The sequence below is a fragment of the Panthera onca genome, chromosome D1 (genome assembly GCF_046562875.1).
Source record: "Panthera onca isolate mPanOnc1 chromosome D1, mPanOnc1 haplotype 2, whole genome shotgun sequence".
Lineage (NCBI taxonomy): Eukaryota > Metazoa > Chordata > Mammalia > Carnivora > Felidae > Panthera > Panthera onca.
In genome coordinates, this window is record NC_138348.1 from 49,403,744 (window position 1) to 49,419,934 (window position 16,191).

The following is a 16,191-nucleotide window of genomic DNA, read 5'->3' on the forward strand; positions in this document are numbered from 1 at the left end:
GCCGGCGTGGGCAGCTTGTGGCTTTCCTTCAGAAGTCAAGGCGTGCCTCGTAAGAAAACAAGTCAGATGCTAGAGAGTGACCTCTTTTATTAGGTTCACCATCTTCACCACAGAGAGACCATAGTGTTTGTCCATAGCCTGAAATACTCAAAGGCCATAGTGTTGAAAAGAGGGTGAGCCTTCAGGTCTCTTTGTCGCCATTAATCCTGGTCCCTGCTGGTCTCTCCTTTTTGCATCAGAAAAGCTTTCTTGTATTTTTTTTTTTTTTTAATAGAGGGAGAAAACAGCTGTGTGGGATTTGAGAATGGGATTTTAATGGTCACTGAAGACACACAAAAGCTTTGCTGTGATCGTGAAGTGTTCTGGGGGCAATTGACTCCTTTGTCTGGGGCAGCAAAACAAGCTGGCTGCTGGAGGAGAAAAGAGAACCAACTGGAACGTGTGATTGAGGCCTCTTTAGGCCAGATCTTCAGCACATTTGCAAAAAGCTGTTTTCAGGCATCTCTTCATGACATTCAGCATCACTTTTTACTGTTTAGCTCATTTTTCCCTTGTGAAAGAAACAAATTAATTTGGAAGGTGCTTGGCAGGAATTATTTCTGTAGGTCTTTCTGGAAGGAAAATGGAAACTGTGAGTGACAATATGAGTTTGTTTGTGTGAAGCAGGCCTTTCACTGGGAGAAAAAAGAACCAGTGCCCTCTTTTCTGCAGGGCAGCCCAAGGGGCCATTTCTCAGCCCTTTGCTCAGTTGGAAAATTGCAACAGATGTGGGACATTGTGAGGCTTCTCAAAATGTAATCTTGAAAAGGCTTTGGGGGGTTTAAATTGTTCTGAGGAAGAGTGGAAACCCAGAGCAGCAGGAGCCCATCCAGTTACTCATTCCAGTGAGAACAAGAGCCATTCCTGTTCATCCATGGAAGGGATCCGTTTTCCACCAGGGCAACTATGATGGAACAGACTGTGCTGATCTGACTCAAAGTTATGATTCTTGGGGCTTTGAAATCATTGCCGCCGTCTGCTACTATCCCTCTAGGCACATGCATGTTACAGAAATGGAAATGACTTGGCTGGAGGGAATCCGGACAGACAGCCAGGGTTTTATTTACTTTCTGCCAGACTTCATGACAGTTGACTTGGTAGAGCCATGAAGGAATTACTCTCTCACTTACTGGCCTGCTGTAGGCCCATCCTAGGTCAGTCAGGAGGGACACAGGATAAGAAGTCAGGAATTCCTAGTACATAATCCAGCACCACTTTTCATGGGAGATGAACTGAAACCAGAGTCATTATGGAAGCCACTATCCAGTGGTTCTCCTATTCGAGAATTAGGTCTGGAATTATAGACTCTGTCGGCCGCATATCTGTACATTAGACTCATTATAACATTTACCAGGAAAGCAAGAGAGCTTGGTTCACTTTCAATTTTTAAAAAAATATGATAAAATTAAATAAAATGATACTATGAATGTTATAAAAGGCAATCCAAACAATATAAAAAAGTATTAAAAATTTGAATTTAGAGTATACTTTATTGATTGATGAAATTTCATTGTAGAAATAATATTTGAAATATGTTATATTTTGGCTTATTATGATTTAGAAAAAACCTTGTTTGGGTTTTTTTTTTTCTTTTTTAGATTTTGAAGTGAATAATGAAAAGACATTTTTATTAATGGTAATAGAGAGCCTTGCCATGTTTAACCCTAAAAGTATAAATGAAAATTGCATGAAAACAGATATTCCTCCTCACAGACATTGAAGAGATATGATAGCTAATTTTATCATGTGACATTTTGTTTTCTATTTCTTAGCAGCTTCAGTAGAAAAGAGAATGTGTTGAGGTGCCTAGGTAGCTCAGTCGGTTGAGCATCCAACTTCACCTCAGGTCATGATCTCATGGTTGATAGGTTCAAGCCCCATACTGGGCTTTGCACTGACAGCGTGGAGTCTGCTTCAGATTCTCTGTCTCCCTCTCTCTCTGCACCTCCTCCCACTCATGCTCATTTGTGTGTGCACTCTCTGTCTCTCCCTCTCTCTCCCCTTCTGTCTCTCACAAAAATAAGTCAACATTAAAAAAGAGAGGGGGACCTGGGTGGCTCGGTTGGTTAAATGGCTGAGTCTTGGTTTCAGCTCAGGTCATGATCTCATGGTTTGTGGTTTCGAGCCCTGAATTGGGCTCTGTGCTGACCGCAAAGAGGCTGCTTGGGATTCTCTCTCTTTCCTTCTCTCTCTGCTCCTCCCTTGTGCTCTCTTTCCACCATCATCCCTCAAAATAAATAAATAAATTTAAAAAAAAGAGAGAGAGAATATGTTTATTCTAGTCAAGCTCCCCTAATGCTACATAGAGAATCCTTGGGAAAGTCTTGAATTATGATTCTGCACTTTTGTTAGAGAACTTTCTTCCCCTTAAATCCAAGATTCTTAATCTCACTGTAGGTGTATTTCACAGACTAGCTGTGGGAGCTTGGCCAAATTATTTCACGTCCTTAAGTCTCTATTTCTGTAAAATGTAGTTAAAAATAGTACCTAACTCCTTAGGGTTGTTAGATCCTAAGGGTTGTGTTTGTTTGTTTGTTTGTTTGTTTGTTTTTAAGTAGGCTCCATGCCCAAAATGGAGCTTAAACTCATGACCCTGAGATCAAAAGTCACATGCTTTACTGACTGAGCCAGCCAGGCACCCCTATAGGGTTGTTTTGGGGGATATGAGATAATGTACGTAAAGATTTGGGCATGGTTAACAGGAGATATTAAGTACTTAGTAAATGTTAGCCATTAGAAAGGCTATTTTGATGGTTGTGATGATGTTTGAATATGATATTAAAGAACCCAATTAAGCATATTTATTTTATATTTATATTCTAAAATAAGATATAAATCTATATTTAATAACTACTAATACCAGAAATAAAGTCAGAAGCATAGTTTATTAATTTCCTTGTAGTTTAGTCTTTCAGGAGACATTTACCATGGTTTCCTCTTTATAATATATTAATTTGATTACAAACATGAAGCGTGCTATGTTGGAGAGCTTATTGGTAAGACTTTTGAGATCACCCTCCTCACAGCCACCAGAGAGTGAATGTTTCAATGGTTCCTCTACCTGAATAATAAAATCCAAATGCCTGGCATTCAAGAATTTTTAAAATCTATCCTAAGCTTCCTTTCTTCCCTCTCTTCCTATATGTCAAGCATGACCTTTTATGACCTGCCCCCTTTTCTTCCTGGGGAGATCCTATTCATCCTTTAATGTCGCACACAGATGTGGCCTCTAGGAAGCCTTCAGGGATGCCATCAGCCAGAATTAATAGCACCCTCGTTTCTATTCCTTTAGCGCTAGGCCTATGTTCAGTGAATGATTTTCACTTTATAATCCTTCTGACAGCTCTGTGAAACAGCAAAAGTCATCAAGTGCTTGTGCTCAAAGGTAATTAAGACCACTGTGATCCCTGCTTCCAAGGAGTTCATGGTCTATGGAGAAAAAACCTGTAAACACCTCTAACAGTGGGCCATAGAGATCATGGCAGAGGGGTGTGCACAGAAAACCCAAAGGTGGCACACATTCTGTATTCAGGGGTTTGTATGAAGGAGTGTGGGGTCAATGCCATCTGTTTACTGTTATCTCTAGCACTCTTCCTTCCTTGGCCTCTGTCCCCTCACTGACCAGATCATTTCCCACTTTGGCTAGTCAGTTGCAGGGCTGGGACATATTATGATGGAGCACAGGAACGCTGCATTTTATGTCCAAATGGAACCTTCCAAAATGAGGAAGGACAAATCACATGTGAACCGTGCCCAAGACCAGAAAATCCAGGAGCCCTGAAGACTCCAGAAGCTTGGAATATATCTGAATGTGGAGGTAAGGGTTCCATCTGCTCCTTCTTATTCCTCCGGTCTCCAATATTGCTTAGATGGAAGTAACGTTTCAGTGCAGACAATGCATACTGCACCATGGGCTTCCTATGGGCAGGGACCACATTGGGTTTATCTTTGGCTCGAGTGCCTACCTTGGTGCCCAACACATGCTGGGGTGATGCTCACTTGGACAAATAAATGAAAAGTTGATAGAAGGCATTGTCAGAAAAGAAGGTGTAAGCGTTGCTAATGCACACTTTACTCACTGTAAATAAATATACCTTGACACCTGAATGATCTCTCAGTGTGTACTGTTACAGTGGAGAAAGTGGTTCTCACTGTTTGTCCAGTTTTGGTCTCAAATTCATACCGTATTGATTTTTAAGGAGTAACCATTTGGTGACTTTGTTAAAACTCTGTGAAGAGTTTTTCATGTCTCTTATGTTAACTCTAGAGCCAGGTTGATTTAGATTTTTGTGGGCTTATTTCCTATTTATTTTATTAATAAAATAATTTGATATTTGATTTTTGATTAAGTGGCCAGCTGTATTGACGCTCTGTGGGCTCACATAGAAGGTGTGATCTGACACGGTAGTTTGTAGGTGATGTCTGTGGTGGAGAGCAGGTGGCCCCTGCCTCTCCTCCCAGTGACTCCCAGAGCCAGCTTTAGTTCCCACCTACGTGACTCCCGACTCAACTGTGGGATCTTTCAAAGGGTTTAAAAATCAGAGCCTCAGACTAACTGCGTGACTCCTACCATATCTTTGGCCTGTTATGAAATCCTAGGACCAACTGTGGGTTGATAAGGAAGCACTTTGGAGCATCTATTTATACTTGTATGTGACCTTATTAAGATATATTTATAATAATAATGTTAGTAGTAATTATAATAATAATAATTGCTGACATGTATTGAGTACTTACCTATGCCAGGCATAGGCAAAGTATATTACATGAATTAGTCCTCTGCTTGTTGTATCACTACAACAACTTTATGAGGGTCAGGTAACTCACTGAAGGTCACACAGCCAAAGAGTGGAGGATCTGGCATCAGAACATAGGTCTGACAGATTCCAGACTCTTCCCCTGGGTGTGTGTTCATTAAATGTCATTATATCTAGAACTTATAGGTAGAAAGAAGACTGTGAAAATTAATAAGGGAGAGATCAGCAGTACAAGAGTCAACAGATTTTCATAATACCTTGGCAATGACAAGCTAATTCCTAAGGAACATGTGCTTTTAGAAATCCTTTGGTTTATGGCTGTGCTTCTTGCCATAAACTTAAAAAATAATAAAGTAAGGTGCTTAAAGTCCCTCTGGTGCTTAAAGACCCACTGGGTCCCTCTATCAATGTGGATTCGATTGGTTGGATTTAGTAGGGGAAGTCCAGGGCACACTCTAGTGTAAGATGTAACTTAGTGTATATAATTGATAAAACAGGGAGACTCTTTCTTTCATGACCAGAAGAGTCTTTATATCACTAGGATGTAGCAGCTGGGTAAGAGTGTACTTCTGGGACAGATTACCAGATTGATTCCAGAGCAGAGAACCCTCTCTGGGGGCTCCTGCACTGCAGGGGCTATCTGGGCACTGTGTAGTCCTAAGCCTTAAGCAAATGCAGGCCTCATCCCAACTTTGGAAGCAGTTAACACTTGGCTCCTTGGTCTCCATCTTGGCACCATGCTTTGTAGCTCTGTGTGTAAACATCAAGCACTCACATGCCACCTACTCAGGGTCAGTGGCAGGGCAGGAGAGGGCTCCTCTCACAGAGGTGGGAGCTCAGGTGAGCATAGGGCAATAGGTCTCACCAAGTTCTGAGCTCATCTACAGAGAGATGGGAAAGGGTCTGCCCAGGGGGCCTTGCTCACTTAGGGTCATTGGTTTCCCCAGGTCTGTGCCAACCCGGTGAATATTCTGCAGATGGTTTTGCACCCTGTCAGCTCTGTGCCCTGGGCACATTCCAGCCTGAGGCCGGCCGTACTTCCTGCTTCCCCTGTGGAGGAGGCCTCCCTACCAAACATCTGGGAGCCACTTCCTTCCAGGACTGTGAAACCAGAGGTGAGGACTTTGCAGCTTGCTTTTTTCCAGAGCTGAATTTCCCTTTTGAGAACCGTGGGCGTCTGGTAAAGCTCCTATCAAGCCCAGCCCAGAGGTGCCTTGTGTGGTGTCCCAGTAGCTGAGAGGTCAGGTCCCAGCACCATCCACTCCTGCAGGATATACAAGGAGCATGGGAACTCCCTAGATGTGGTCTCCCCCAGCCACCTGGCCCCCTTCAGACAGGGCTGACTGGTCTGGGAGAGGTGAACAGGTTTTATGCAACAGGTTCTTGGCTCCTTCTTTCCAGCCTTCCTACCTCTCAGCGCCCTCCCCTGGCCCCCCTCCCATATAGGTCCTGCCCTTCCCCAGAGACCCACTGCCACCTCTCCCAGGACCTGGCATCAGTTAAGCACTCTCACAGCTCACAAGCGTGCTTTGCATGAGAACTCAGGCTGTGCTCATTTATGCCTGACTCTGCATGGACTGTAAACTCTGTGAAGATACACCCATACTTTGTTCCCTTTGTATTTTGCTCAGTGTTGTGAGTCACAGGTCCCACCCAAGCTGGCTATTTAGGGAATTAAGTGTTGATTAGCCCCAGATTAGTAGGAAAGCAGTACTTCATTTGGGCATACAAATTTATTTCACCAACTGTGAAAACTTTTATGTGACTGTTGATGAAAACACAATTTTTTTTTCATTTTCTCCACCCTCCCCCGACCCCACAGTTCAATGTTCACCTGGACATTTCTACAACACCACCACTCACCGATGTATTCGTTGCCCAGCAGGAACATATCAACCTGAATTTGGAAAAAATAATTGTGTTTCTTGCCCAGGAAATACTACCACTGACTTTGATGGCTCCACAAACATAACTCAATGTAAAGGTAGGTCTCTCTAAGGCTTTCACAGTCTTGACCAAGAGGTAGGTGCCTGGGTCCACCTGGGACTAGGGGGGTTGGTGCAGCGGTCCCAGGTGCCTTGAGAACCATGAGGACATGGTTAACCCAGCTCAGGCACTGCAGGTCAGCACCGAAGGAGAGCCAGGCTTGGCTCTCAGGTACTTACTTGTGTTGATCCTGGCTACTTCTCTGGGCACATTGACAGGCTATGCTCGCTGAAATTTCCTCCCACAGAGTTTCAGTTCAGCAAACATTGTTTGAGGACCTGTCATATGCGAGACCCTCCAAGCAGAATAAGTCCCTTGCCCTGCAGGCAGCACAGGTTGTAGGATTGAAGAGGAAAGAGCAATTAACTCTGCCTAGAGAGATGAGGGAAGGCTTCTGGAAGGCATGAGAAGGTTTTGATGGAGAGGGTGGGGGGAGAGCAGGAGAAAGAGCTTTATACCCAAGACCACAGCTGGAAGGAAACACACACTCGGAAAAATGAAAGGCTTTTTAAGAGACCCCCTGGACCTGGATCATGGAATGTCTGAGTGGAATCTGAGGCAGAGCAGGAAGGGAAGCCTTGAATGCCACACAAAGGAATTTTATTTGTGTCCTGTAGGAATGGGGAGCAGATCATTCAAGGACTTGTATATTTAGCTGGTTGGTTGGTTTTTAACCATTATGTAAAATTCTCTACTAAAGGTCAGAAGTGAATCTCAGCTGACTCATTGTCATTAACACAGTGGTGTAGGGGAGCAAGGAGGCCTTCCCAAACTGGAGGAGTTTGGGATTGAAGTTCACAGTGTTGGAAAATTCTTCCCTGTACCCAGATGAAATCTGTTTCCTTGTCCTCCCATCCCCAACCCTTCATTGGCCCTTAGGAGCCACATGGCATGGATCTTCAGGCTGTCCTTCAGACTTGAAGTTGAGTCCTTCTCAACTCCATGGCTCTCCCCACTCCACCCCCTTCCAAGAAGAAATTTTTTTAGTGGGAATAATAATTCACAGTTACAGGGCACCTGGGTGGCTCAGTTGGTTGAGTGTCCAACTTTGGCTCAGGTCATGATCTCATGGTTCATGGATCCAAGTCCCACATCGGTCTCTCTGCCTACAGCATGGAACCTGCTTTAGGATCTTCTGTCTCCTTCTCTCTCTGCCCCTCCCCCACTCACACTTTCTCTCTCAAAAATAAATAAACATTAAAAAAAATAATTGCCAGTTACAATTAGAGAGGAAAAAAATAGTGCCTTCAACATCCTCTCCCGCACAGGTTCACCTGACAGTTTTATACAATAAGCCCCTTGAGGGCAAGGACTGTGTCTTTCTCATTTCTGAACTCCCAGAGCTTTTGCTAACATTTATTGGATGAATGGAGATTCAATGGCTGAGGGGTGTGTGTGTGTGTGTGTGTGTGTGTGTGCACACGCGAGTGCTCCTGATCTTTGCTCCCAGAGGTGAGTATCCAGCAAGCCCCATATTGACTGAGACCTAATTGGAATTTTCTTCTGCACCAAAAATAAAATGTGGTCTTGACCAGAAAGAAAAGAGAAAGAATATGGCTATCATAAATTCATTAAGGTCTCTAGGAAAGGGTCACATATCCTCTAGTTAGCAGTCAGCTCTGTTCTCCCTATTTTTAAAGACCTAGAAATTCTATGTCATGGGTTCCCCTGGCACCTAGACTTTGTAAGCAAAATATTGAAAACCAAATTCATCCTTTGTTTCATGAATGCCTTCCTCTGATCTTGAGCACCTTCAAGTTAAAGAGAAAATGGTAACTCAGAGGGGAACTCAGTGGGGTGAGCTCTGTGTGGGGAGTTAGTGTAGTTAGGCTCCCACGGGCGACCGTAGGCATTACAGGACACATTAATTCCTGGGATGGTGCCATTCCTCAATGGCAAGAGGATGCAGTGGTTCTCCTCAGTTGAGCTGCTGGTGGCCATGACAGAATGATGAAAATGCTGTGCCTTCATAACTCATGGCATTTCCTCTTCCAGACAGAAGATGTGGAGGGGAGCTGGGAGATTTCACCGGATACATTGAATCCCCAAACTACCCAGGCAATTACCCAGCCAACACGGAGTGTACATGGACCATCAACCCTCCGCCCAAGCGCCGAATCTTGATTGTGGTCCCTGAGATCTTCCTGCCCATAGAAGATGACTGTGGAGACTACCTGGTGATGCGGAAAACCTGTGCGTCCCCTCTCTCCCCTCCCCTCTAAGGCTAGCGTGGAAGCCTGCTGGCATGCTCCCCAGCTTTAAATGTGAGCAGCAAGGCTAGTGTCACCTCTGTATTAGAACAGAGATGGGACATGAGTTTATAGTGTTTGCCAAGAAACAAAATTTAGACAAACCCACCTTGAGGCCTCTTGCTGAATCCCAGAGGTAGTGATTCTGCAGGTCAGAGGGTTTGCCGGGGACCCTCTTCCACAACATCACACAGAGCCAATGAAGCTCATGGAAGCCAGGCCCCAGACCGTTGTCTCACTGTGGGAAGCCACTCGTGGCTTTGGGACTGACCGAGGCTAAAGTCATAGTCCAGCCAGGAGGGACCCTCCTCCTATCCTGATGCATGACCCAGTGCCCATTAAGGGACACTGCCAGCAACACAACTTCAAGGCAGTGTAGTGAGTGAGCTCAGCAGCCAGACTGCGTAGACCTGAACCCAGCTTCACCTTTTGTTAGTTCCGTGATCTTGGACATACATTCTGATTCTTTCTGCAACTCCTTTTTCTCATCTGCTAAAATGGGGATGATAATAGTTGCTACCTCATAGGGTTATCATGAGGAGTAAATGACTTCATGTACATAAAGCACTTAGGATAATAATGACACATGGAGCCACTGTGTTTGCCACTCTTATTAGTGGTTACAGTGTCTGAAGTCAGGTGTGGGTTTGAATCCTGACCTATCCACACACTGGCTCTGTGACCCTGGGCAAATGCTTAAACTCTGTAAATGAGTTAACAACGGCACCGACTTCCTGTGACTTTCAGACGATTAAGTGAGATAAAGTCCATGAAGTGCATAGTGCACCACCTAGTCTCTGGAAGCATGCGGGGATTGGGGGTGGTTATTGCTGGATGACAGCAGGTAGCTCTGGAATTAGACGGCCTCTCCTTAGCCCCTGCAGTGAGCACCGCAGCCTGGGCTGCTGCTGTTTGCCTAGCCATGGGCGTTTCAGTTAGCCTTCTCTGGGGGCTTGCAATCACCAGTGGAGTCCACTCGATTCCCAGGACTTTGGCTCCTATGAGCTGAGCCCAAAGAGCTCTGGAGCATAACTTGTTTTACGGTGTTTTCATTTGAAACAATGAGTGTTCATTGTCTGCTGCTCAGGATGAGTCCTGAACCCTGCCCTCTCTAACTTCCCTTGGCAGCTTCATCGAATTCTGTGACAACATACGAAACCTGTCAGACCTATGAACGCCCCATTGCCTTCACCTCCAGGTCAAAGAAGCTGTGGATTCAGTTTAAGTCCAATGAAGGGAACAGCGCCAGAGGGTTCCAGGTCCCGTATGTGACATACGACGGTAAGCGCTGTGAAGCTTGGGCTGCATCACGCCCAAGGAGCTTCTCTGCTTTCAGGAGAACCAACTTCTGGGCCAGCTGGTAGATTGCTGACAAGCACATGTGCTCAGAAAGGCAGGTGGAATAAGGAGAAAGGACACTGCTGACTCACATGTGTCAAATTTTAAACAAGCATTTGGGGACACTGACTACAGGGATGAAAAGATGCTTTAGAAAATAAGTAAAAGTGAGCATGGCTTGGTGGGGAAGCATATGGGCCAGACTCGACCTAATCTCTTCAGTGACTTTGTGTATGTTACTTACCATCTCTAAGTCTCATGTTCTTAATGTGTAAATGAGGATAATCATTAGATCTAACATGGCAGTTAAATGTGATAATCCACAAAGGACTTGGTGCAGTGCCAGGCACATAGTAAATACTCAGTAAATACTAGCTAATTATGACTGTGACTTTCATTACATGGAATCCTGAGGAGCAGGGGAGAAAGACCCAAGTTCTGGTCCTGTCTCTGCTACTAATTTGCTGTGTAATTTTGGGCAAATCAGATGACTTCTCTGGTTTCATTTGCTTCTTGTTAGGTGAAGGGGTGCCTCCTGTGAGCCCTGGGGGCCTACCTGGGTCTGGGACTTGGTTGATAAACATTTACTTAAAATACAAAATGCACTGGAAAGAATACAGCAAAATCTCAAGAGATTTGGGCCTTGAAAGAACATATGAGTTGTGTGTGTGTGTGTGTGTGTGTGTGTGTGTTTTGTTTTGTGTTTTTTTTTAATAATGGGAAGAACATTAGTTAGAGAGAATGATCTAGGCCAAAGGATAGAGTACCTGGCATGTATGGGGACTGATTAATGGCCTGATTTGGTCAGTCGGTAGGGTGCATGGAGCTTAGCAGTGAGAGATAAGATTAGAAGCGTGTGGAGTTGGGTGGTGAAGGGCCTGGAGTGCTAAACTCAGAAGGGTGGACCTAATCTTACAGGGAGCCATGAGCCATTGAAGGTTTTTACACAAGTGTTGACAGTAGATGTTTTGGACAGATAGTATTCTATGGATTTTATAAAAGCATTTCACATTTATAACATGTTCCAAATCCAGGATTATCAACTCTGTGCCTGAAACCATGCCAAATCCCTCCTGATAAGGGCTCTTAGGATCAGAGCCCTAGGTGGACACAAATACCTCCCATGTGGCTCTGCTGAGAGAGACAGAACACCTCATCTACCTGAAAGCAAACAACCAACAGCCCCCCTACCCCCAATCTGGAATCAGTGAAAGAACCAAAAAAGACACGGAGACTCCAGAATAAATATCACTAAAGCTCACATCTTTTTGCTTGGCTGTTCTCAACTCTACCTTTGTGATACATGAAAACACCTTTTTTTTTTTTTTTCATTTTCTCAAATAAAGAGTTGTAGCTTGAACCAGGGAAATTACACATAAAGCTGCTGAGGCCCATGAGAGTGTGTCTTACACATGTCACAGCAGATACTAGTTGAAAATTGCTGTGTTAGTAATATAGAAGCCTTTTAGGTCTTTACTCAGAGCTTATTTCATCTTTTTTTTTTTTTTGAACATATATTTCAGACAAGCTTGATAGCTGGTTTCCAAGCCCGGAAGAATAGAAATCACATTTAGAAGGGGCAAGTGAGGCTGCTACAGAGTGGCTTACTGACCACTGGAGGACGGGGAGAACTGTAGTCCCAGCTAACTTGCGCTGAGTACGTGTACTGAGTACCAGGCATGTGCTGAGTGCCTTTGACACCGCACAGCCCTCATAATTGCCATAGACACGATTCTTTCCTGATTCTATGGACAAGACCACTCAGGCTTAGAGATTAACTTAGACTAACTGGCCTGAGGTCAGGAGGACAAAGTGGCAGAGATCTTTGGGACTCCAGGGCCTGAGTTCTTACCTATGACTCTTGACTGCTTTTCTCATGACAGTTGTAGCAAGGGATAAAACATGGTAGTTCTTGATAGTGGAGGGAATGTTTTTAAAAGACAGCAGTCTGGGGTGCCTGGGTGGCTCAGGTAACGATCTCATGGTTCATGAGTTCGGGCCCTGCATCAGGCTCTGTGCTGACAGCGCAGAGCCTGCTTCGGATACTCTGTCTCCCTCTCTCTCTGCCCCTCCCCAGCTTGTACGCTCTCTCTCAAAATAAATAAGTAAACATTTAAAAAAGACAGCAGTCTGGGAGCATTTGGTGTGGTGGCAAATAGTGCTTCAGTTCTCTCTTACACTAGGACATGGCACAGCAACTGGTCCTCCTAGTAGTGAACACCCATCATCAAGAGGAGCTAGTTCTCTGAGGAAGAGACTCTGCAACAAAGGAATTCAAGATAAACATGTACTCTTACTCATATTTGATATTCACTAAAGTAGAAGAATAAGAAGGAAGATACCACATGAATAGAGCACCAGTGAGGTTGAACCTATATTAAATTAGTAATCATGAGAACCATACAATAGTTAATAAATGTTCATTAATCACCACTTGACTAGGAGAAACTTTTTCAAGCACTCTTTCCACATAGTTCCAGTGATGTTCTTATGATTTGTTTGGTTTTGTTTGTACATGATATGCATACAAAGAGGCATTCTTTTCAGCCTGGAATTTGGAAAAGATTGTGTTTTGCATGTGCTTGGTTTGAATTATGACTAGGAAGTAGGCTAGACTTTGAAAGGTGGGGATTTAGATTTGGAGACAGCTTACGTTGTGTGCACTGCATTTACTATGTACATCAACACCAAAAATTAACTAATAAGAAAATGAACATAGCTTTCTTCCCTCTTTAACCAATGAAATTCTCCCCATCCCCTCCAAAAAAAAAAAAAAAAAAAGACGAAAAAAGGAAAGAAGAGTCTTGCTTGGTACTAAGAAGCTTGATTGTTTTACATAATACAAGGGCAGAGAGAAAAAAGGGAGGACAGAAGGGAGAAAAGTAGAGAAGAAGAGAAAAGCCCTGAGGCTGGTGAACTCACCAGAGAGCAAGTATAGATGGAAGAGATGAGAACCAAGCTCTGAGCCCTGCAACCCTCCCATAGTAAGAGATCAGGGAGAGGAGGAAGAACAGCAAAGGAACTTCAGACAAAGTGACCAGTGAGGTAGGAGGAAAACCTGAAAGCATGGTATCCCGGAAGCTGAGTGAAGAAGTGGATCGAGGAGGAGGGGTGACTAGAGACAGTGAGTGTTGACAATTCTTTTGAGTAGTTTTGCAATAAAGAGGGCAAAAATGTAGGATGGAAGCTGAGGGAGAAATGAGGTCAAGGCGGGGACTTTTTTGGGATTGCAGACATAATAACATGTTTACATGCTGATGGGGAAGGCCCAATAGAGAGAGAAAATGTCATCATGTAGGAAAGAAAGGGCAGAAGTGCTGGAACAATGCCCTTGACTTGGTGAGAGAAGATGGAGCCAGTGGAAAAAGTGGAGGAAGGGTGTTGACTGGATGCACAGAGGGTTCATCCAAGGGAAGATGGAACAGAAGAGGTGGGTGCAGAGGCTGGTAGGTGAGAGGATGTGGGAGTCTGTGGAAGTTCTCTTCTGATCACCTTCTCAGTATCACAGCAGTCACTGTTCTGATAGCAGCTGCAGAAGAGGCATTTCTCAGAACCTTATTTAAAAATGAAAGAAAGAGTGAGTTTGGAAATAACTAAATCCCATGAATGTCAATCATGTCCTTTATTCCAACAGAGGACTATCAGGAGCTCATTGAAGATATAGTTCGAGATGGCAGGCTCTATGCATCTGAGAACCATCAGGAAATACTTAAGGTAGGTACATAGTGAAGGTGGATGCTGCAGTCACCCATGGAGCTCCCAGGCACCACTGGAGGAAGGTTTTCCTTTTGCTCCATGTTGCCACCTTTCAGACACCAAGCCTGCTCTGGGCTGAGGTCAGTTTTATATCTTCACCAGACTTAATTAAAACAAATATTCAGATGGCTTTCTTCGGTGTTGTCAAGTGAAACTGTATTATTATTATTTTTTTTAATTTGGAAATGCGTGGAGGAACAGTGGGAAACTTGCTTACTCTAAATCCAGGCCAGTGGCAAATCATGGTTCCATGTTCACTCTCCAAATAACTGAATATCATTGACTCCTTGTTTATCCTTCAAGCCTAAAGTCCACCAAATTTTAGATGCTTATAAGTACTTATCAGACACTTGCCATCTCACCAACCCTGTAAATATTCCCCAGATTCCAGTGTTGCATCTCATCTGGTTTAGAAAAAGAAAACCATTTTTTATATATTACCCTTTCCTTTACAAAAGTAACCCATGTTTTTTGTAGATACTTTGGGAAAATAAATACTGGAAAAGAGATAAAAATCAGAGGAAACAATTTTCACTAAGTGTTTCTCAGCTCAGCAACCTACTGTCCAACACTGGGACATTATAGTTCCATTGGCAAAATGTTGGAATGTTTAAGTATTTTGGCCCAGTAACAAAACTTGTGTTCTTTTTAGGATAAGAAGCTGATCAAAGCTCTGTTTGATGTCCTGGCCCACCCCCAGAACTATTTCAAGTACACAGCCCAGGAATCCCGAGAGATGTTCCCAAGATCTTTCATCCGATTGCTACGTTCCAAAGTGTCCAGGTTCTTAAGGCCTTACAAATGAGCCGGGCCACGTGCCACTCAGTGCCACGATCTGCCTGTGGGCTGCTGGGACGCAGCCATCTGCCTATGCAGCCAACATAGTCGGATATCGCTGCCTCCAGTAGCAGTGACTCATTAGAGTTCAATTTTTATAGATAATACAGATATTTTGGTAAATTGAACTTGGTTTTTCTTTCCCAGCATTGTGGACATGGGTTATGAATGGCAGTGAGTCCTACCATCTTTCACTGCGGTGGGTGGATGTCTTGGGGACATCAAGGGCTGGCTGAGCTGGACGTTAGTCAGCTCAGATGAGACTCACCTGTCCTTCCTGGTTCTCACTCCTCCTCAAGGGGGCCGTGGTGGAAAGGAGTCCACAGAAGGGGCTGCCTTACCTGAAACTTCAGCTTCCTCCTTCCCAGTCCTCCCTAAGGGAGCCCTCTGCACCCATGCTGTGACCAGGCAGAGCAGGAAAGAAGGAAGGGAGGGTGGGAGAGCCCTTCAGGCATCATGCACCCACCTGAGACCCAGGAGGATTCTGTTTCCCCATAGCCTTCTCCAGCCTGTATGACCAGAGTTTGATCCCAGGACCCTGGGTTCTGAGCAGTGATCATTTAAGAATACTTAAGCAGAAAGAATTAGAAATAAAAAGATAAAAGCTAAACACTTCCACAGATGTAATAATGTGGATCTGTGGACGATGGCCTTCCTAGTTGCCAGCTTCCACTCTGCAGCGAATGCACAGTGCTGGTTTTAGCACCTTCAGCTGTGCCTTCAGATGCTCCGCTGGGCCCTGCATCAGGGCCTGGAGAGTTCAGGCCGGATGTGATCTCCTTGGCGGATGAGAATCACCCACTGTTATGAAAAGGAGATTTCACAGATCCTGAGTCACTACTGCCAAGGGTGCTACTTCTCAGTGGGCTTGCCTCCACAGGTGTCTGAGGGCCACGTGGGCCACTGTGCAGCCAGACGGTTATGTTTGCCTTCCTTGCCCACTCTTCAAGGTCGGGCACTGCTGCAGCTCTGAGGACGTGAGCGACACCACTAAGGGTGGGCTCGTTCTCTTAGTCACCACACCACCGCCAGGAGCAGCTGCACAAATCCCCGTCTCCAGGTACTGCAGAATCACATTTGGTTGGCACAGTGGCGGCTCACAATCATTTTCTTCTGCAGAATCTTGAATTTTCAACATTACTTAATTTGTAAAAATTTAAATCCACAGGCAAAAATCTCATTACAGTGAAGAAAAAAAGAATCCTATCAAACAAGCTGCCATTTCCCTA

At 44.4% G+C, this 16,191-nt stretch overlaps 1 protein-coding gene across 6 annotated transcripts in view; it reads left to right on the forward strand.

Moving 5' to 3' along the window:
• Window positions 1-15,090, forward strand: part of SCUBE2 (signal peptide, CUB domain and EGF like domain containing 2) — a 63,240-nt gene extending 48,150 nt beyond the window's left edge. For all 6 annotated transcript variants that reach the window (XM_060605954.3, XM_060605957.3, XM_078433189.2 and 3 more), the window contains 7 exons: window positions 3,686-3,856; window positions 5,744-5,911; window positions 6,619-6,780; window positions 8,778-8,975; window positions 10,160-10,312; window positions 14,004-14,083; window positions 14,778-15,090. In XM_060605954.3, the coding sequence (XP_060461937.1) occupies window positions 3,686-3,856; window positions 5,744-5,911; window positions 6,619-6,780; window positions 8,778-8,975; window positions 10,160-10,312; window positions 14,004-14,083; window positions 14,778-14,930 (1,085 nt within the window). In that variant the 3' untranslated portion in view covers window positions 14,931-15,090. The remainder of the gene's footprint in view (window positions 1-3,685; window positions 3,857-5,743; window positions 5,912-6,618; window positions 6,781-8,777; window positions 8,976-10,159; window positions 10,313-14,003; window positions 14,084-14,777) is intronic.
• Window positions 15,091-16,191: the final 1,101 nt, after the last annotated feature.